Raw genomic sequence first — 22,773 nt, 5'->3', positions numbered from 1 at the left:
AAGGGGGAGGGAGGGAGGAACACTGGACTAAAGGTGATAGTAAAGGTGTTTCTTTGGGCACATTGGTGGTGGTGGGATGCAGAAATTTTTGGATTATGAGTACTGTAAATTACAACACTACTGTGCAAATCATGTAACCAAAACTATACATGTATGTCTGTGTACTTACAAATAAAAGATTTACACAAGACAGTAGATAGTAGTTCCTATAGTAAATAGTAGTTCTTATATATCCCATAACCATTTAATAAATGATTATGGGATATATAAGAACTCCACAGTTTTTCTATAAATCAGAAACTATTCTATAATGAAAAGTTTAGTTATAAATAATAAATAAAATCTAACAAACCGCAACAGAAAACAATCTTTGTAGGGGTTGAGTGGGGGCACTGACTTGGCAGTGCTCAAGGGCTACTCCTGGCTCAGTTTTTAAAAGGTCATCCGTGCAACGCTGGGATCAAACCCATGCTTCCTATGTGCAAAGCCTATTCTCTATCCCCTTGACCTTTCTGGCTGCAATATAAAATAAACTTAATAGAAATATAACCAAATATTTGTTAGTCCTTCATCAAATCCTTGCAGACAAAAAGGAGAATTATGGAGTAGACAAGGAAGAAGAGGTTGATTTAACAATCATAATCAAAGGCTACCGATTTAAGGCTTGACAGCAAGGAGGAAGACTTTTGTGAGAATCCTAGATGCTGTCTTGGAGAGGCACCTTGCATGCGGTCAATGGTGATTTAGTCCCCCCTCCCCCACCAACACAAGTTCAAGAGTAAGCCTTGGGCAGCACAAGGTCTGGCCCAAATTCCTCGAGCCCAAACAATGCGAAGTTCCTGGATATAATTTTTAAATGGTAATAACTATTACCATTTAAAATGGACCTGGATGCCTTGTACGCTAAGGTCTAGAAAAGAGAGGAAATATGGGCTAAACAGAAACCCTAAACAACAAAATCAGGAATAGGAAGGATAATGGTAAGTTGATTAACAAAATGATCTAATACAGTAAAAAATGAACACAAGAAAAAAAGTAAAACTTATGTACTAAAACACAAAGCATAAGTAGTTATTTTCTAAAACTTGCATGAACTGGGCCTGTGTGACAGTATAGTAACTTCCCTGCATACGAGTGTCCTGGGTTCATTTCAGGCATCCCATATGGCCCTCAGAGCACCGTCACAGGGGTAATTACTGAGTGCAGAGCCAGGAGTAAGCACTGAGCACAGCTGAGTATGATCCAAAACCCAAAAATGAACAAACAAAAACTCTGGGTGCAATAATAACCTCACTGAGTGTGCAAATATGGATACTATCAAAATAGGTAATATCTTATACTAACTTCAGAATAGTCTTAACCAATGAAGATGAAAAATTTAAATAAACTGATCATACCATACTTAAGGCACACAATAAATCTGAGAATAATACATTAAAAAGAACAACTATTGTGTCAGGGAGACAGCTCAACTGAAGTACAAGCACTGCATCCAGAAATCCTGGATTCAGTCCCTTGCAATATATGGTATCCTAAGAATCCCTAGGTGTGGCCAAGAATCAAACCCCATTTTTCCTACCAATAGAACTTTGTACAATATGCATCAAAATATCTGTAATCATGATATATTTAAAAATCATGTAACTATCAGGAAGGCTTTTGAATCTACAGAATAAGATTAAGTACAGATATGATGATCTCAACTGCTTTAATATATGAGATTTATACTTAGATATAGCTTTATGAACAGCTATACTAGAAGCTCAAGACTGAAAACCCCAAGAATACAACTTAAATGATTTTCATGGAAAGGGATTCTAAGAACAGAATGAATATCATTACTGTACTCTAGAACCAAAGGATAAAGCATTCCTCAGTGATATTTTAGAAGCTAAAATAATGCAAAAATAATAAGCAATCCAGAAATTACTAAAGCACTAAAGTACAATATATAAGCAAAAATGGAATTCCTGTGATATTTCAAAGGCCAGCCACTGACTGTTTCAATTATGTATTTTGCTTGAGGATGCTAACACCTTAAGGTAAGATAAGCATTTAAAAGTAATTTCTGGGTCTGGAGCAATAGCACAACAGGTAGGGATCCTGCTTTGCACTAAGCAGAACTGGTTTTGATCCCTGGTATCCTATTTGGTACCCTGATCACGGCTAGGAGTAATCCCTAGAGCGTAGAGCAGGAGTGGCACCAAAAAAATAAAAGGAGTTCTACTCAATCTTAACCAAGTCAAAGAGTACATTTCTTCACTTAGCTGAGCTTTTCATGTCTTTCAAAAAAAAAAAAAAATCCATGTACTGCAAGAGTGGCTGAGCCTGGTTCAATCTCAGGTGGTATACAGTTCCCTGAGTACTGCTAGGAGTGACACCTGATACAGCCAGAAGGAACCCCGACATACCAATGAATGTGATCCCAACATAAATACATTCGGAGAACACACGCACACAGACAGACGTGTGTGTGTGTGTGTGCGTGTTTATATAGAGGTAGATATATAAAACCAAAATGCTTTCTATTTTTGAACCACTGAATTTGAAAATGCAAATGAATTATTATGTATGTCTGAAATGTTAATTCCTCCACCTATTTCCAATGAATAAATAAGCATTCATTCGTAGCTTATGGGAATTATTGACTAAAAACAAATAATACCCTACCTAATAATAACCATCAAAGCAGCATATTAAGTAACAGAATACCAAGTTATGATCAATCCTGCAAGATGAACTGCATATCTTTTCTCTTATTGCTTCAGGAGCTTTACTGAAGTTTGACAACCTACAACCCATATGCTATCACAGAGGAGGCTGTATCAGCTAAAGATTAGAAAAAATAAAAATACAGCAGCACAAAGTTGGGCAGAGGTATTTACTAACAAAAACAAGGCTAAGCATATTCAATCAGTAATGCCATGAGTGTATTTTCTTTCAAATTAAATCTTAGATCTCTGGAATAAAGACTGAATTTTACTACTTTAGCATAATGTGTGAATTCTGCAAAAACTCTCCAGAAACCAAACAAGGAAAAAAAGGGACTTATGTCATTAGTATGTTTGATATAATTCAATTTTTATTAAATTAGGTGCCACAGAGCTTAGTACACAAAAGAGAAAAGTTGAAAGGTCAGAGAAATAGCATAGGAGGCAGACCTCATTTGAACCCAAGCACTCTGGTCATATGAACATCACCAAGATGTGGCCTGAAGTTCCTGAGCACTATTACTGAGGCCTCAAGTCCTCACCCTGAGCCTTACCTCCTTGACCCTGGTCTTTGAGAATCACCAGGAGGTGCCCTACTCATGTTTCCTAAAAAACAGAGAGACTGAGAATCTCATTTCAATTTCTGCCACATTATCACTGGCAAGGTGATGTAGAAAAGACAACTAATCTTTTTAAACCTTGTCTTGTATGATAAGAACAAAACAGGAGGCAATATAAGATCCCTACCCTCTTCACAGTAACCATTGTGAAGGTTAAGAAAAACCATGGCTGGAAAAGCATTTTTCACAGTCAGTAACTATATAATGTAACCGATATTACATTAGCATACTGTCAACATATTAACAATATATCCAAAAGCCAAGAAAGATTACAAAGTATAACTTATACTAAATATAAAGCTTAATGGTATTAATATATATTATTGGGAATAAAATCTGCTACAGGTAAAAAAAAATTTCAAAATTTCTACTTTTAAATGCTATTATTTTAAATAATGAGGCATTACTCTACATTTCTCCAAGGTCTTAAAATTTATTTGTCCTTAAGGAAAAGGGTTAAAAACAACTTCTTCACTGTTGGAGGGACTGGTTCAACTGTCAGTAACTTTGTAAATCATAGCTCTTTAATAAATAATTTGTTAAAAAAATGTTTTAATTAAAAAAATTAAATTAAAAAACTTGTGAAAACTAAAGGGCAGATAACACAGCTAACAATCGGGAAAGCATACAGATTCAGTGAAAAAGGGAGACAGAAATAAGAAGCATAAAGATAAACTGGTTGGGGGAACTGGCTAGGAAGCTATTGGCAAAAGTATGAGAATTTGTAACGACAGATCTAATAATCTTTTCTTAGGCCTTCACAACATGCTACCACATTGTAAAATACCTAGAGTTTACTATTACTGAGAAGAAAAAGTTAACTAATAAACTAAACAACATAAGCATATAAACTTCTCTAGTTAAATGCCTTGGGAAAGATTACACTGAAGTCTGGGCACTTTCCTAAATAATCTCAAGAAAAGTACCAAGACCAACTACTGTGTCTTTATGGTATATACAATTTTGAACTCTAAACAGTGTTACACACTAGTGATTTAGCTATCTCATTCCAGTGGAGATTTCATCAATATAAATTCAACTGGGATGTTCACTGCCCAAACTCATAATCTAACATAACTGAACAAAATCAGACTAAGCAATAAGCTGATTAAGAAAATGTAATAATTTTGCACTGATTTCTTTATTTTGAAGAATTACTTATCCTATTTAGTCTTCTCCATTTGTCAAATAAGTTATCAGATATAATACAGATTGTCATCTGCCAGGGCAGTGTAGAGGAAATCCCTCTACTGTAAAGATCTTGGGGAAAATTAGTTTTCCTATTACTTAAAAATTATATAATCCTTTATATTGTTCCCCAAATAAAATAGAGGTGAAGGGCCTCAGACAACTCAGATAAAACTGAACAAAATGGTCCTTCTTTGGGATATCTGGAGACAAATTATATCAAAACAATTTAAAGCACTTTTTTTTCTAGTTTAATGATGCTCTCCCTTTCTCTCTCTTTCTCTCCCTCTCTTTTTTCTCTCTAGAAAATTTACCTTTATCCTTATCCAATGGTTCCTGGGAAAGAATAGTGCACAGTACCGGGTTTTTCCACACCCCAGTCTCTTGAGCTAGAGTAGCTAAAAAATGCAATTCACAGCTGCCATTCTCCATCAGCTTTTCATGAGCTACCTATAAATATTAAATAAACATCCAAAGAATTACAACAGATTTTTAAAAGCAAGCTTATCAAGCTTTAAATATATACTAAATTTTGAAAAGTAAGACTTTATCTTAAAATTTTCATGTCACATTACAAAATGCTGAATTCTTTTACCTCTAATTTTAAAAGATGTCAAGGATAAGAATTAAATAAATTGTAAGCTTAAAATCAATACAGTGTACTTAAAGAAGTCCATAAAATTCCCCCAATCTAAACCATGAGCAATTACTCCACAAGGAAATGATTAGAGTACCTATAGCATTAAAACCCTTATACATTTTTAATCCTGTCTGAGGAAAAGAATTTCCAAAAAAAAAAACACTACTGTCCCTTAGGCCTTTTATACTGGCAATACACAAATTTCAATAAAGAAACCTATTATTAAAAACCACCAAATATGTTCTTTTTAAGTTTATCATTATATAACTAACATTGAACCTTGCTTACAAACTGTGTATACGTATTCATACATGTGACATTTTTTAGGACACCAAAAACCAAGAGCTGTCATTAAATTTAAAAAGACTCTACTGAAACTTTCTACGGGCAAAGTTCTAGGAAAGGAAGCAACCAGTCCTTGTACTTAATGGAAATTATCCTTAGTGGAGTCAGGAATGTTTGAATGGTTAAAACCCACACAGAATGAAGCAAACACTATAAGCAGGTATAAACTAACCTGAAAAAAGCTCTAAATGAGAGCAGAGTGCCATGCAAATTCTTAACGCTGTGTTCTGTGCTTTAGAAAACTGTTCAAGTGATAAATCTTCCCACTGCAACTAGTTCATGTGCTGTACGTAATTTTCTTTAAGCAGTTTTTGAAAGCGCCCATAAGTGGAATTTAAAAGTTACTTTCCCCCTCATTGCCCCTATGAAAAAGTATCAATTACTGCTATAATTTTAAACTGGAAAATTTAGAAGTTTTTCTTACATTGAAAAAATAAGTAGCATGAGGAACCTGTTATATTTTTATATCAACAACTTAATTCTCTAACAGAACAAATTTAAATGCCAAATAATGTAAAGAACTCTGAAAGATTTACCTTTAAAAATAAAGTTTGCTGGGGAAAAAAAAACTAACACATAAGTTACTGATATGCTGAAGCAGGCAACTGCATGATCAAAAAGTTAGTCGCAATGTAACAAACAGGACGAGACATCTTCATTTCAACAAACAGTTATTAAGTATCTATCATGTGTAAGACGACACCATGTGGAATCCTATGATATTAAGCTATTACGATTCCTACCTTCAAGAATTTTGCACTTGATGTAGATCTTAATGTTTAATAATAGGAAAGTTGATTTCTCTAACTATACTTTATTTGAGACTAACCCTCTTCAATATATCTCCTATAGAAAAACATAAGGACAAAAGATGTTTTAAGAACTATTGACTAGAGAAATAGACAACTATACTTTTTGAAACTAGTTAGCAGGATCATTCCTTTTAACTCATCAAAATCTACTTAATAGAAATAATATATCCAGCACAATCTAGTGCTTGAAACAAAAGTTAAACATTCTTAAAAAGAAAACTAATGCTAAATTGTATAGGACTTACATACTTACAATAGCAATAATAAAAGAAACAAAGCATGCGTTTTCAGATGTAGGAGAAAAAGCATGAACTTTGGCATAAAGAACTCTGGTTCAAATAACTACTTTGTGATATAAGTGTAAAACTTGGGCAAATGAATATTAAGTATGAGCCTCTGTTTCCTCACCTTTAAAATGGGACCACCACAAAGGATTAAATGAGATGTAAAAATTCTTATAAAATACATCGCAGATATTCAACATTTAGTTGTTTCTAAATGCAAATGAAGCATTTTCTTTTGTGTTCCATTACTGCTTTGGCAAAGTCCTAATTTGTTTGAGCTTAAAGAACTATGCAATATTCAATCTACCTAAATTCATTCTAATACAAACCCATTTCGCAAATATTCACTGAGTACCTGCTATATGCAAGACAGCATATTATTAAGAACAGCAAGGTCTGTAATGACTTAGATGTTTTAAAGTTTAACTAAATTATTAATTAAAAAAAAGATGATGAAAGATATACCTTATCAAATCTAATAGTAAGTATTCTCACCTGTACCAGTGCCTGAAATTGTTCCCACTGTTTATCTGATAACTCAACAGGCAGACACAGTAAAAGTTCAACACAGCTTCTAAAAAGAAAACATTGATAAGAATACAAATCATTATTAAAATTCAAGGTAAAAGAAAACTAATCATTCCAGTAGCACAGCAAACTTCCTATAGCGTATCTATTTTAATTTGAATTATAATAAAATCTATGCTATGAAGATGAAAGAAAAAATAAGCTATATCTATTTTTTATTTACTTAAAAGTCTACTCACAATGCCAAGCGTTCCAGAACCAATGCTACATTTTCACATTCAGAGGTAAGATAAGGCCGGGCTTTAACATAACTTTGGATAGCCACTGTGTATACCTCCAATAAAGGTAAGGGATCTTCTGAAGTTTTCCATTTCTCTGCATATTCAAGGAGTGTCTGTTTTGGAAGGAAGAATAAAAAGTATTCAATATAAACTAGCAGATACATAAACTCTTTTTCTTTCCTCCTTGAAATATTTTACAAAATAGCAATTTTAGTCATAAAAACAAAGTTGATTTATATTAAAAGTATTAAATTATAGTCATAGCACCAAAAGTTCTCTGTAGGAGAAAATATTAGTGTTAATTTAACAATAACATAATTTTAAGAAAGCTAGTTGTGTGTATTATTTCCTTTCTTTCCTAGCCAAAACACTGTATTATCTTCCCAAATTTGTAATACTTAAAAAGTGTATCTGACCAGGCATGCTTGACTGGCATGCAGCAAAACTTTAAAAAAAAAACTTAGATTTTCTATTTCGGTAGAAAAACATTCAATACCTAACAATAAATTACATATTGTCAGAAAGATGTACTTTTCCAGGTGCATGAGAAATACTACAATGGGTAAAGTGTTTGCCTTGCATGCAGGCTGACCAGGACCTGAGTATGTATCCCTGGGATCACATATGGTCCCCCAAGTACCACCAGTAGCAGTCCTTGAGCACAGAGCCAGGAGTAAACCCTGAGCACTGTCAGTGTGGTCTCCCAAACAAAAAAACAACCAAAATGCCCAAGAAGGTAATATTTTATTATCATTATTATTAATTATCATTAAATCATTTATTCCAATATGTTCCTGGATTGGGGAAATAGGACAACAGGTAGGGCATTCGCCTTACATGCAGCCACCCAGGGATCAATCCCATGAATTGGCTCCCCAAGCGCTGCCAGTAGTTTTGGACTGCAGAACCAGAACACCCAGAACAACAAAAAAAAGTGTGTGTGTGTGTGTGTGTGTGTGTGTGTGTGTGTGTATACATATATATATATATTCACTACAGCCCTTAGCACTGAAGTGTCCAAGTCTAATAGATGCCTGGAAAATACAGTTATGGGGCATACACAAGCATACGCATACACACACACACACACACACACACACACACACACACACACACTAACGGTGTTTGCCTTGCAGTCACAATGATAAAATCATGTAATCCACTCAAATTGGATAGAACTGGAGGATATTATGTTAAGTAAATCAGAAGGAGAACAACAAATACTGGATGCTATCCCTTGAGTAACTAGACAAGTAAATGGAAAGCACCAGAAAGGGCAAACCCTTTGCCCTGTATTACAGAAACAAAAATGCCAGTAAGAAGGAAAATAGAGTGGGGGGCAATGGACATGGTGGTGTAGAGGTCAGATATCTGTAAACTACTAGACCTAATACTATTGTAAGGACAAGATCCAAACTACTATGTTAAACCTAAAAATATGTCTAATAAGGAGGGTAGGTTGAAGGTGGGAAGAAACCTGGTGAAGGAATGCTAATGCTGGCAGGGGTGGAACTGAAGATGGACTAGTTTATACCAGAAACAATTACTAAGTTTTGCAAATCAGGGTGCCAAAAAATCATTACACACACACACACACACACACACACACACACACACACACACACACACAGTACTACTGCCCACAAGACCTTCAGCATACATTAATAGGTAAAGTAATTTTTAAATAAAGTCCTTATCTTAACACAGTACTTAAGTACTCAGTCCTTAGTGAAGTGAATATTTCAAATTCACCAAATACTAAAAGGGAAAAAATACTGCTTATCCAAAATTAAACACTGCTTAGGCAAAATTCAATTGAGCAATTGTTACAATCTTACTGGCTCTATACAATGATTCATGACTCCAACAGCATCCCAACCAGCAGAAGGAAGAAGCTCCAAAGAGCAACATAAAAGCAGAGGGGATGAAACAAGAAGTTATTAGTGCTATTAGAAAGCAGGTTTTCCAGGCAAGGTGACCTTCCTTTGGGAATCAGACCAGAAAGCCTCAGATTTTTCAGTATTACACTCCTGGGAAACAATAAAGCTTCATGAAGTTAGCTACTAAGCATGTTAGAGGACATAGACTAAGCATAAGTAATGACATTTGAAATGTTTTCTTTTTAAATAATCATAGAGTAAAAAAAAAAAGAAATGAAAAATGTGGTGATAGCAATTAAAATGACAATCCACAGGAAAGACTCTACAACTACTATAATTTTAACTTACTAAAAACAGTAAAAGGTTCTACAATGAGCTAAATAAAACAAGACTGTAGGACCAGAGAGATAGTACAACGGGGTAAGGCACTTGCCTTGCATGTGCCCGACCCGGGTTGGATCCCCAGCATCCCATATGGTCCCCTGAGCACCTCCAGGAATGATTCCTGAGTGCAGAGCCAGGAGTAACCCCTGAGTATCATCGGGTGTGGCCTAAAGACAAACAACAAATAAAACAAAAACAAAAACAAACAAAAAAAAAAAACAAGACTCTAATGAAATGCTTTTATGATAAAGAAGACTACCACAATTGCTATTCTTGACATTTCAAGAAGGAAGGAGGGGTAGGGATTGTATTCTACTACCAAAATATACACAACAGAAAATATTCAAAAGGATACTGTCTTTTCCTCCCTAATAACTTCTAGCTAGCAGAAACTGTAAGTGACCTGAGAAAATAAAGATGAAAGAACAGAAAAAGATAATCTGATAAACTAAACCTAATGAATTTATGTTCTGAGTAAACATATTCATAGATCTTGACCCACTCCAAGTTAGTCCACAGCAACCTGGATACAGTCTTAGTATTTGAAATCAGATCTAACGTGAGAACAGCCTTGTGGGACTGAGTCCTTTATTTCACTGATAACTACTAGGTCAAAATCAAAGCCAATAGTAGTCTAACTCTGTTGAAGAAATGGTATTGTAAAATAGTATTTGGTGAAAGCAATAATATTAACAGTGATGATGGTGAGGATAATGTCTCTAGAGGACTTAACAAAGAAATCAGAAAGCACAAAGAGGTGAGTTGGACGGAGCTCAAGTCTTGCAGTGTGAGGTCCTGAACTTAGTAATCAGCACCACATATTGCCACCTCTCTCTGACAAAGTGTGACAGGTGGTTCTACCTGCCCCTAAGGGGAAGGCTCCTATTAAGAAAAAAAAAAGGGGGGGGGCTGGAGTGATAGCACAGAGGGTAGGGCGTTTGCCTTGCACGCAGCCGACTCGGGTTCAATTCTCAGCATCCCATATGGCCCCCTGAGGACTGCCAGGGGTGATTCCTGAGTGCAGAGCCAGGAGTAAGCCCTGTGCATCGCCAGGTGTGACCCAAAAAGAAAAAAAAAAAGAAAAAAAAGGGGTGGGGTGGGGAAGAAATCCAGATAAAGCTACCAAGCAAGTGGGAAATGTCTGTATTCAGAGGGTCTTTTATAATTTAATCCTCTATATCTAGGAATGAAACTGAGAATATTACTGTCTTAAAAATAAATAGGGTGAAGTATCAGCATGGCTTATTCAGGTGTTTTATGGCAATGGGGCACAGAATAGCCTACTCACATCTTAAGGATTTCAAAATAACTAAGCAAGCAATTCTTGCTTCAGCTAGCATCTGTATTTCTACACAAGTTATTTTAAAAATAAAATAACTCCCCTTTATGAAAAAAATCATGTTTGTCCCAGAATTTCAAGCCTGGAACATGTGCCAAATTTACACAAGAATTAGATCAAATATTTAGATTAACCTTATTATTCTAGTGACTCAAATTCCTAAGTTTTAACTTTTAATAGAAAATAAAATACATCACAGTAATTTCCCAGTCTTAAAATGGAAACTCTTCCCTTTCTTCTCTTGCAATTCTCTCTCAAAAAACCTGAAAGTCATAGGTAGTCATATGTGTACACAGGTCTAGTTCTACAAATAAAATATTAAGTTCCTTATAGAATTAAATATTTCACTTAGGATGCTATTAAGTAACTTTATATTAAGCAATAACATTAACATCAAAGAAAACTTTTAAACTTCTAATATGTAACCAAATGAATAATAACTGGTAAGTCACAAAACATCAGAACAAACAGAACTTTAAAAAATGACCTCCCACTATGTATAAAAACTCACTGGTCATAAGAGAAATACAAATCAAAATAACAATGAGACTTATGAGACTAGCACATGTATCAAAGAACAAAAACAAGCAGTGCTGGAGTATAAGGAAAAAAAGGAAACCTGATCCACCACTAGTGGGAATATCAACAGGACCACCTCTTGGGAAAACAATATGAATACTTCTCAAAAAAACTAGGAATTGAGCTTCCATGATGCAGTAATTCCACTTCTTGGCACCTATCCCAAAGGCTCCAAAACTGTTCTGCAAAGACATTGTGCTTCTATGTTTACTGCAGGACTATTCACAATAGCCAAAACCTGGAAACAGCCCAACTGTCCAGTGACAGATGACTGGATAAAACAATTCTGGTGGGGGGGGGAGAAAAAAAAAGAATTCTGGTACATATACACAATGAAATGAAAACTTGGCAATTAAGATGAAATCCTGCAATTTGCCACTACCTGGATGTAAGAGGGGGGATAGAGGGACATCATGCTGAGTGCAGTCAACCAGCAGAGGGACAGACACAGAATGATCTTACTCATGTGTGGTATATAAAATAGTTTAATAAGCAAATAATAATAGTCAAAGGCAACAGAACTTGACGACTGGTCTACAGAACTGAGGCTTTTAGGGCAGGGAGATGGAATGTAGGGGAGTTGTTTCTGGGAAAACCCTACAATGGTGGAGGAATGGGTATGGGGTTGGAGGGTATGGGGTTGGACTGCTATATTCATGAAACCCTATCAGTAACCATGGAAATCACGGTGGTTAAATTTTTTTAACATTTTAAAGAAAAAAAATTTCATCTCATTTTACAAGTAACAAAAGAGGAAGTAAAATTTTTTTTTCTTTTTGGGTCACACCCAGCGATGCTCAGGGCTTACTCCTGGCTTTGCACTCAGGAATTACTTCTGGCGGTGCTTGGGGGACCATATGGGATGCCGGGGATTGAACCCGGGTCAGCCGCGTGCAAGGCAAACGCCCTACCCGCTGTGCTATCGCTCCGGCCCCAGAGGAAGTAAATTTTAGTAAAAAAAAAAAAATTTTTTTTAAAAAGACCAATTAGAAAAGGCTATTCAATAGTCTAGAAATAGTATACTACACAATCTTTTAATGGAAAACTAATTAGCAAATGCTTCCTTATTAGGGTTATCTTGTTTGAGGGTATAACTCCCACAACAATAGTGAGTTTTGTGTTGAAATATGGAACATAATCAAGGTGAAGAGGAAATTAAGTGAAATTCATCAGTTATACAGTTGGGGTGGGGGTAGGGGGTATACCGGGGATTTTGGTGGTGGAATATGGGCACTGGTGAAGGGATGGTGTTTGAATATTGTATAACTGAGACATAAACCTGAGAACTCTGTAACTTTCCACATGGTGATAAAATTAAAAAAAAAAAATAGTAATAAAAAAAAATAGAAATAGTATACTACAGAGACGCTATAAAAGATAATCTCAGGCTATAAAATGATAAGACTGCTACAATTATCATATTAATTAGATACAGGGAACAAACTAAAAAAGTGAGTTAAAAAGCAAATATCTATAAAAGACTAAGTTGATATTCACTTACCAAGTACATTTTTAACACTTTATTTGTTAGTTAAAAAACAGAACTACTAGGGCTGGAATGATAGCACCTCGGGTAGGGCGCTTGCCTTGTACGTGACCAACCCGGGTTCAAATCCCAGCATACCATATGGTCCCCTGAGCACTGCCAGGAGTAATTCCCGAGTGCAGAGGTGCAAAGCCTGCCCTGTGCATCGCTGGATTTGACCCAAAAGCAAAAAACAAGCAAAAAACAAAACAAAAAAACAGAACTACCATGAAACTGGAAGCATCTAGTTAACGCTTCCCCAACATGATTGGTGAATAAATTATTTATTTTTTCAATTAAGTTACCTGGGGCTAGGGGGATGGGAGGCAAGTTGATACTGGTGGTGGAATGAAGCTATACTTAAACCTCAATTATGAACAACTTTGTAAATCACAATGTCTTAATTAAAAAAATTACGATTTTTAAAAAGTTACTTATTTGTATCTATTACCTTAACCTATATTAGGACGATCAGGCAGGACTTCTGAAATAACCAGACTTATATTCCTGAAACGTAAACAGAAGAGACCTTAAAGACCATTTAATTTTGTTTTACAGAGTAGTGATTAAAGATTTGCTCAAGCAGGCACCAATAACCTCTCCACTGTGAGCAAATCGATGAACAATGGGACAACAGTGCTACGGTGCTACAGTGATTAAAGAATCCAATGACATGCACAGTATTAAAGGTATTCATAATTAGAAAAGTCAGGCAACCCTACCTCTGTGAAATAATCTGTAGAGCTACATCATCAATGCAAAGTATCTTTTAATATCCTTTAAATTATTCTGCATACTTGTGATATTATTTATACAATTTGCTGACCACAGTGGTACTAAGTAACTTCTTTAATTCCAAATGGCCAAAAGGCACATGAAAAATAGCTCTTCATCACTAATCATCAGGGAGATACAAATCAAAACAACGAGATATCATCTAGCACCACAGTGACAGGCACACATGCAAAAGAACAAGAACAACCAGTGCTGGCACAGATGTGGGGAGAAAGTTACTTTCCTTCATTGTTGGTGGGAATGCCTTTTGGTCCAGCCTTTTTGGAAAACAATATGGACAATCCTCAAAAAACTAGAAATTGATCATCCATATGCCCCAGCAATACCACTTCTGGGAATATAACCCTGGGGACCCAAAAGCACACAGCAAAAGCACCATCTGCATTCCTATGTTCATTTCAGCACAAATCATAATAGCCAGAATCTGGAAACAACCTGAGTGCCCAAGAACAGACAAATGATAATGAAACTACGGCATATCTACACAATGGAATACTACGCAGCTGTTAGGAAAAAATGAAGTCATGAAATTTGCCTATAAATGGATGGATGTGGAGAGTATCATGTGAAATCAATCAGAAGTGCATTCATTTGTGTATATAAAATTGTACATATATACACAAACATATACATACACATATATGTACGTGTATACATATACATATATACTTATATACACACATAAATATATATTCATATATCTATGAAGAAAAATATCCATGGCCAGGGAAGACAGTGGTTTGGAGTACTAGTCAATGGTTGGAATCAACCACAAGTGTGTGGGGGGCAGAGGGTAGGTAAGATAGAAGGGACCAGTATAACAATAGTAGCTGGAAATTATCACGTTGGCAAGTGAGTGTTTAAAGTAGGTAAAAGTATATACCTGATAACCTTTCAGTACCTGCATTGCAAACCACAAAGCCTAAAATGGGGGTGGATGGGAGGGAAACTGGGGACACTGGTGCTGGGAAATGTACTCTAGTGGAGGGATGGGTGTTGGAACACTATATGACTGAAACCTAATCATGAACAGCTTTGTAAGCGTCTATCTCCCACGTGACTCAAAAAAAAAATTACTTCTTTATCGGTAATTTTTTTTTTTTTTTTTTTTTGCTTTTCAGGTCACACCCAGCGATGCACAGGGCTTACTCCTGGCTCTACACTCAGGAATTACTCCTGGCGGTGCTGGGGGACCATATGGGATGCTGGGAATCAAACCCGGGTCGGCCGCGTGCAAGGCAAACGCCCTACCCACTGTGCTATCGCTCCAGCCACCTCTTCTTTATCGGTGAATTTTAACTGAAAGAAAATTTAACAATGTTTTCAAAAACTTGTCTATGCCTTCACTCTGCCATCCTCAGGTAGTGCTCACATCCAATCCTCAGGTCTCAGGAGAGTTGTAGAAGGCTTCATTTATTAGCGAACTGTGGGAGGTTGGGCTATCATCAGCTTGGTGCTCATGGGTAGCAAGAGAATTAGTAATTGGTCCTGGTGCTTCCATGTATAAAGCATTGGAGCTATCACTCCCAGCCTGATACTCAGCACTAACAGAAGAGAAGATGAAACCATTTCTTCACACCTCTTTTAGGCACAAGGAAACCTTTCCCAGAATCTAGTTACCACAAAACTTCTTGAAGGACACATCCATGCCAAAAATCACCCAGGCTTGACTTTAAAATCAGAACTTAACTCTCTAACATCAGAGGTGGGGCCTATTTCTCTAAAAAAAACTGTGAGGGACCAGAGACAGAATAGAAGGCACTTGTGCATATGGATCATATATGATCTCCTCAAGAACCTCTAGGTACACCCCCAACATCCTCCCCAATTAAAAAAAGAAAGATATGAAATAAAAATGGTACTGAAATTAGGATTCTATTAGGAAAGTGGGGGAAGGGCCAGTTTCATTCTTTGTTTCACCAATTTCCTTATTCCCACATTTCCTTAACAACGAATAAGTGTGTATTTTTATGTTTAAAAAATGCAAACAACGAGGCTGGGGCAATAGCACAGCGGGTAGAGTGTTTGCCTTGCAAGCAGCCAACCCGGGTTCGATCCCCAGCATCCCATATGGTCCCCCCAGCACTGCCAGTAGTAATTCCTATGCATCGCCGGGTGTGACCTAAAAAGAAAAAAATCAATCTCTCTCTCTCTCTCTCTCTCTCTCTCTCTCTCTCTCTCACACACACACACACACACACACACACACACACACAGCTACTGTGATCTTGTTTAAAAAGAAGTGGTAGAGAGCAGAGGTTCTGATAATTCTCTAGTCTACACACCATCCTTAGAAAAGTAACTACTCTTCCTCTGGAAATCTACCTTCTTTAAGCAAACAGAAGTCCCCTCTCCTTGGTATCCAAAGCCACTACTGTGCCCCTAACAGTTCCAGGACACCCCTTCCCCTCCAGAACTGTATCAACCACTTTGGTAAAAACTGGAACAGAGCATAAGTGAGGGAAGCCTAAGAGTTCTTTCAAGGCACCAGACTGCTTCCATTAATAAGTAATTAAATTAGGAAATCAAATAAAATTTGTAAGCATGCTTAATTTGGTACATGCTGTATGTCATGGACTATTCTGAGAGTTATGTGTATATATATGTATACATATATATACATAAAATCTACAATCAAGTAAATTACAATATGCTTATATTCAAAATAGACAAAATGAGGTATAAAAGGTTAATGTAACAAGACCTATGACAGCATAGTTACTTTAAAAGGCAGAGCAAAGATTAAAACCCTAGTAGTATGACTTCAGTTTGAGAGCTTAAATACTATTACACCTCTGCAGAAATAAAAATCATTCAGTATTTCAGAAATTTGAAGACTAGTCACATAAGAGTTGGTGTTGCCTAGTGTTTAACAGGAAACCAGGACCAGAAGGTTAAAGTGTGAAGGGTATGCATCTGTTTTAGGCAGAACCACATGGCAAGTAGTTAACAATAGGTCCAGAGGTCCTGTCATTCAAGTTATCTGAACAGGAGCAAGATGCTCGTTCGGTGTGTGTTCAGTATGCAGTAAGAGTCCTACAGCAGAATTGAGAGACAGATTTCATCTAACAAAGAGAATAAATTCTAGTGTGTACTTGGGAATAGCAGGGGGTGGGGGTTTCAGTTCTGAGTGTTGCTTGTAGAGATTTGTATTGGTGTGCATGTTGCCTGATAAATACTGATTTTTCTCTAGTATTTAAGTTATAAGCAAAACATAAAAATTGATTTTCTGACCTTTCTTTTAAAAATAAAAACAAACGCAAATTAATTGGGACCTGATAGTATCAAGGCAATGACTGGCTAGAGTTGAATGAGGAGTCAGGCCATCAACTTGAGAGCAGCATGGGTATTGGGTGAGCCCTGAAGATGCTGCCCTCTTCAAGGGATATAGAGCAACCTTTTCAGAACATTCCTATTCATGATCCCATTCACAGAGGAAATACCATCCAGGTCATACGGCCAGAATCAACTCAAATTCATCACACAGTTAATTTGCAATTAATACTGTCAGTACACATTCAAAAACCTTTTATTGGTGCCCAATTTTATGCGGCCTCTACAATTCAACAGAAACTAAGATGTAAAAGACTCCTAACAAAGCATCTGTGATCATAGTCTCCATAGAGCTTATTACAGAATAAGCTTGTTAGAAGGAAATACATATAGCAAACCGAAGGTTAAAGGGTCATGCTCTAACAGAATCTCTGACATGAATCTCAATCTCCTTTTCATTTCCAAGAGATCTTTTAGTATTTTTCAAACTACTCTCATTCTCAATAAAGATAATACTACATATCTGCTTATGAGCTACAAGATATATAAATCATGTAACATCTATAATTTTCTTTTTGTTTCCCAAGAACCAATTCCCACTCCCTTGGGAAAAGAAATGCACACTAGCAGTTTGGCTCTTATGTCAATTTCTCATTATCTAAATGAGTAGAAAACAAGAACATATATACACGTGGGAAAAAGACAGTATAGATGAACTTACAAAGGCTTCCTTTAGTTCCTCTAAGAATTATCAGGAGAGAAAACAAAAGAGAAATCAAACCACAAAGGTGTTAAATATAATGAAATTGAAGACTAAATTACACTATTATTCTATATAAAGCAGACTAGAGTGTTGCCTATTTTTACACTGTTCTAGTTCCTATTTATATCTTGCATTCTCTAGAGCAGACTCAAGTGTTTTGAATATGATCCATTATTCTCTTAAAATAAAAGTAACGCAGAGTTTTTGTTCATGTGGGGTATACCTGATATTTACCATGCTAGAAATAAAAAAATTAAATCATGTATTTATGAATAGACTTAAGATAACAATTACTGTAAAGCATTTACAGTAAAATTTTAACTGGAAAAAACTTAAATCAGAACTAGAGTGTCAATGCTTTATAACTTTTAAGTTTGTCAGTATTTGATGTACTAGAAAAGGCCATGATTATCACAACCATTTCTGCATTTAATCAATTGCTGTATCACAAATTATTATAAACTCTGGAAAAATTCACTACATATAAGAATACAAATTACATCTTACAATTTTGACCTTTTGGTTCTGTGAGCCTGGCTGAGTGTTATTTTTTTTTTAATTTCAAGGTAAAATTCATTTACGTTTTTGTAAAAATAGTGGATTGGATACATAATGCACTTTGCACCTTACTGTCTCCAAACCTCACTAAAAGAGAAGGAGGGGTTGAAGTAATAATTGTACAGTGGGTAGAATGTCTGCCTTGCACACAGCCAATCTGGGTTTGGTCCTTGGGACCCCATAAGGTCCCCTAAGACTGCTAGGAGTGATCCCTGAGCACAGAGCCGGGAATTATAAGCCCTGAACACTGATAGGTGTAGCCACCACCCCCTTTCCCCCCCACACACACACAAGCAAACGCTTTAAATGGGATCAACTACAAGAACTAGAAAAAAGTTGCAGAGAAAAGATATTTTAAATGCTGGAAAACACATGAAAGAATTGCACTGTAAGAAAAATAACTTCCACAGTAGGATAACATTGGTCTGTCCTTTCAGCCTTGCCACAAGGAGCTTAGGTTTATTGGGTTACTCCCATCACAATACAAATAAACACATTCTTGTGTTTATTTGTAACCTCTTTCTTTGTGCTGTTAACTTGTAAATACTGCTTTTCTCTTCTCCTTAAATCCTTTGCATAGTTAATTCAGAGCAATGTCCTTTTCATATATTAAGGACACAGTAAGATAGTTAATGCTATGCTTTTGTAACTGGAGTTAATTGACTAGGAATGACAATTCACCTCCTGGACATCTGTTCTCTCAACCTAAAACTCAGTTGCCCTTACTTCCTAGATCCCCAAAAGCAGAGTCCCGACGAGGGACTGGATGGACCCAGGGCAAGTTGTGAGCTATGTGCTACCCTGACATCAAAACAGGCCTGGCCAAAGTGCCATAATGCTTAACTATAAGTTAAGAGCATGGTCATGGACAAATTCTGTCATGATCCCAAAAGTAATAACTAGATTCGGACCCTGCTAGGGTTAGGAAAGATTAAACTGGCCTGAGCACTGTAGTCTGAGTCTATGGAGAGATGTCCCGAGGAGAGGCACCCTACAAACTCAATGTATGTCTTACTGTATCCATACAAAATAATGTTAAGAAGTATAATTAAGATGTTGATTAAGATGTTAATTAAGTTATTGGACTAAAGAAAGGAGAAAAACACCTTAAGTGGCATTTGCCCCTGGGAAAAGATAGGGTTTTCTTATGTTGATTTTGCTACCAGACGGGTGGGGGGTGTGGTGTCAACCCCCAATGTGGAGGAGTTGGAGAAAGAAGAGAGAGAGAGAGAGACCAGGGCAGCAAGATGGATCACAGAGAGACTAGCAAGGAGGACAGAGGGAGAAGAATGTAGGGGAAGAATGCAGGAGCAGGTGCATGGAGAGATGAGCAGGAGAAAGGAGGAGACAGGAATTAGGGGCAATGTGGGACTAACCGAACCTAAGCAGCGAGAGGGAGAGCTGATGGGGCTTTCGCTAGCCACCCTGGAGATTGCGTCAAGGTACTAACTTTGCAAGATCACCAATGAGTTTGGAAATTGAAGCACTAGAACCTGCACTTCTGAGAATGGGGGTGAAGATGCTGGCAAAGAATGAAAGGACTGAAAGTCTCTTTTAAGCATTTAACCCTCCCTGATTGCCTCAACCCAGTTTCCTAACTAAGTGGTCGAAGTTAGGCACTTTCCTACCCCCAAAACCTTATTCTGTAGAAAAGTTTAATGGGAGGGGGGGAGGAGAAGCCACACCCAGTGATGCTCAAGGGTTACTCCTGGCTCGGGTCTCAGGAATTACTACTGGCAGTGCTCAGGGATGCTGGGGATTGAACCCAGGTCGGCTGCATGCAAGGCAAACACTATAACTGTATTATCTCTCTGGTCACTTTATACTCTTAAGTCAATTTTGCATACTGACTATAGAAATATCTCCCTCATGTCCTTTATTTAAGTTATGGCCAGAATCAATAACTGAACCTCTCTGGAAATGCAAGAAACAAGATCCAAAGACTTCTGACAGCAGGATTTCTTCAAGAAATAAATCAGGGGGCTGGAGCAATAGCACAGCGGGTAGGGCATTTGCCTTGCACGCGGCCAACCTGGGTTCAATTCCCAGCGTCCCATATGGTCCTCTGAGCACTGCCAGGGGTGATTCCTGAGTGCACAGCCAGGAGTAACCCCTGTGCATTGCCAGGTGTAACCCAAAAAGCAAAAAGCAAAAAATAAAAAAAAAAAAAAGAAAGAAACAAATCAAAATAGGTCCCCTTACGGTGAAAGAAGAGAAGGAGGCATAAACAAACTACTGGAGACGGCAGAGGGAATACAGGGAATAAAAACCAAACTCCAAGAAACTCTAGTTACTATCCACAGAGAATGGTATTAGATCTATGAACTAAAAAAAGAACATAGAAAAGAATGCAAAATGCTGGGGAGAGGGCTCAAAAGACTAGAACACAAGACTTGAACACTAGAATACAGGAATACAAGAATGTAAGAGCCCTGGTTTCAATCCCTGGTACTATACAATCCCCGAGTATCACTGGAAGCTATCTCTAAGCACTGAATCAAAGTACACCCTGAGCACAGTCAAGTGTTGCCCAAATACATACAACAAAAATATACAGGGGAGGGGCTGGAGCGTACAGTGGGTAGGGTGTTGGCCTTGCACACAGCTGACCTGGGTTCGAGCTCTAGAATCCCATATGTTCCCCTTCCCCCACCCCTAATCCTAGCACCACCAGGAGTAATTCCTGAGTGCAGAGCCAGGAATAACCCCTGAGCATCATCACTGGGTAACCAGGTATGACCCAAAAAGCTGTATGTGTGCGTATATGTATGTATATATGTATATATATATATGTGTGTGTGTGTTTATGTATATATATATATATATGAATTACAGTAGCTTACAAAATGTATCCTTTCTAACACTTCTATAAGAAAACCTTATCTATCTCAAGGCAAAGTACCATATTAATTTCATCACTAGATAGGTATACAACTATACAGTTCTCCTTATAAGGTTGTCTCTGTGTCTGACTGGTGTTGTTTGACTCCTACTTGTTGTGCTGTTTTATATACCAAGTGATTATTAGACATACATGCTGGGGCTGAAGCGATAACACGGTGGGTAGGGCGTTTGCCTTGCATGAGGCTGACCCGGGTTCGATTCCCAGCATCCCCGAGCACCGCCAGGAGTAATTCTTGAGTGCATGAGCCAGGAATAACCCAAAAAGCAAAAAGCAAAAAAAATTTAAAAACAAACAAACACATTGTGATAAAGCAAAGCTGGCTGCATTAGAAAAATAAAATGAAATAGCCACAAAAGACATAACTGGGAAAAAGAAATGAATATATGAATTAGAATCAATCTGTCAATGTTAAATTTCCTCATTATGATGATTGTGTCTTAGGCTCAAGGAGATAAAATCAAGAGGGCAAGGAATGATGCCTGCTAAATGATGGGACTGTGGAGAAGTCTGAGACAAAAGTACACCAAAATGTTAATTGGTGAATCTTTTAAAGATATGCGGGCTATTATACTCCTCATATGAACTTTAAAAGCTTGGAAAAGCAAAACATTGGGGATGGCACGTGTGAGAGATAAGACTCCACATCTTTGCAGTCACATACTTCCTCAAGATTTGACAGTAATATTCTTAACAGTTGAAAGTATTTTACTATGCCATCAAACTTTTGACCAAAATTATCAGGCAGAAGTGATGGGACAACTTTAAGTATAAGGCTCTTGCTGTCTCATGCATCTATATAAACAGATCATTATATAGCCGACTTGTTCCCAGGAGAAGCAAAGATAGATGCCATTCTCAGTCCACTAGATGAGACTAACCTGCACATCAGGACAATCTCAGTCCTGTGTATGACCCCAGACAAAACCAACAAATGCCTAAGCTACTGTCCCCAAACTACATATAAATAAGTAACATGCTTATTCTGACCTCATGATGGCTTCTGTGGCTTATGCAGAACTGTATACAAGCAACTGAATTAAGCAGTTAAATAATGGGGGGGAGGGAAGAACAGTACAAAAAATACTTTTGGCTACACCCTGCAGTGCTTGGTGCAATTCCTGGATCTGTGCTCAGGAGTCACTCCAGATGATGCATTGGGGAACATATACAGTGCCTTGGAATTCAAAACAGAATGGGTAGCATGCAAAGCCATCACCATGACCCCTGTACTACCTTCTCAAGCCCCAGTAAAAAATAAACAAATAAATAGTAAAAATACATTACCTAGAAAATAACCATACAAGAAAGGAGAAATCAGTAAAATGAAAACCTGGGACTGGGAATGTGGCTCAATGGCAGAAAG

The 22,773-nt window shown here is 37.1% G+C and overlaps 1 protein-coding gene across 6 annotated transcripts in view; it reads right to left on the bottom strand.

Moving 5' to 3' along the window:
- The window catches only part of ZNF292 (zinc finger protein 292), an 89,230-nt gene that overhangs the window by 38,400 nt on the left and 28,057 nt on the right, over positions 1-22,773 (bottom strand). Inside the window, exons 2-4 of one of the 6 annotated variants that reach the window (XM_004605650.2) lie at positions 7,368-7,522; positions 7,096-7,174; positions 4,834-4,969 (exon numbers count right to left, since the gene is read on the bottom strand). In XM_004605650.2, the coding sequence (XP_004605707.2) occupies positions 4,834-4,969; positions 7,096-7,174; positions 7,368-7,522 (370 nt within the window). Of the gene's footprint in view, positions 1-4,833; positions 4,970-5,676; positions 5,697-6,247; positions 6,294-7,095; positions 7,175-7,367; positions 7,523-22,773 lie in introns of those variants that run through there. The other 5 variants (XM_055135153.1, XM_055135154.1, XM_055135155.1 and 2 more) reach the window with 5 other exon arrangements.

The sequence above is a fragment of the Sorex araneus genome, chromosome 4 (genome assembly GCF_027595985.1).
Source record: "Sorex araneus isolate mSorAra2 chromosome 4, mSorAra2.pri, whole genome shotgun sequence".
NCBI lineage: Eukaryota > Metazoa > Chordata > Mammalia > Eulipotyphla > Soricidae > Sorex > Sorex araneus.
The sequence above is the reverse complement of the archived record's forward strand: the minus strand, read 5'-3'. Positions and strand labels throughout refer to the sequence as shown.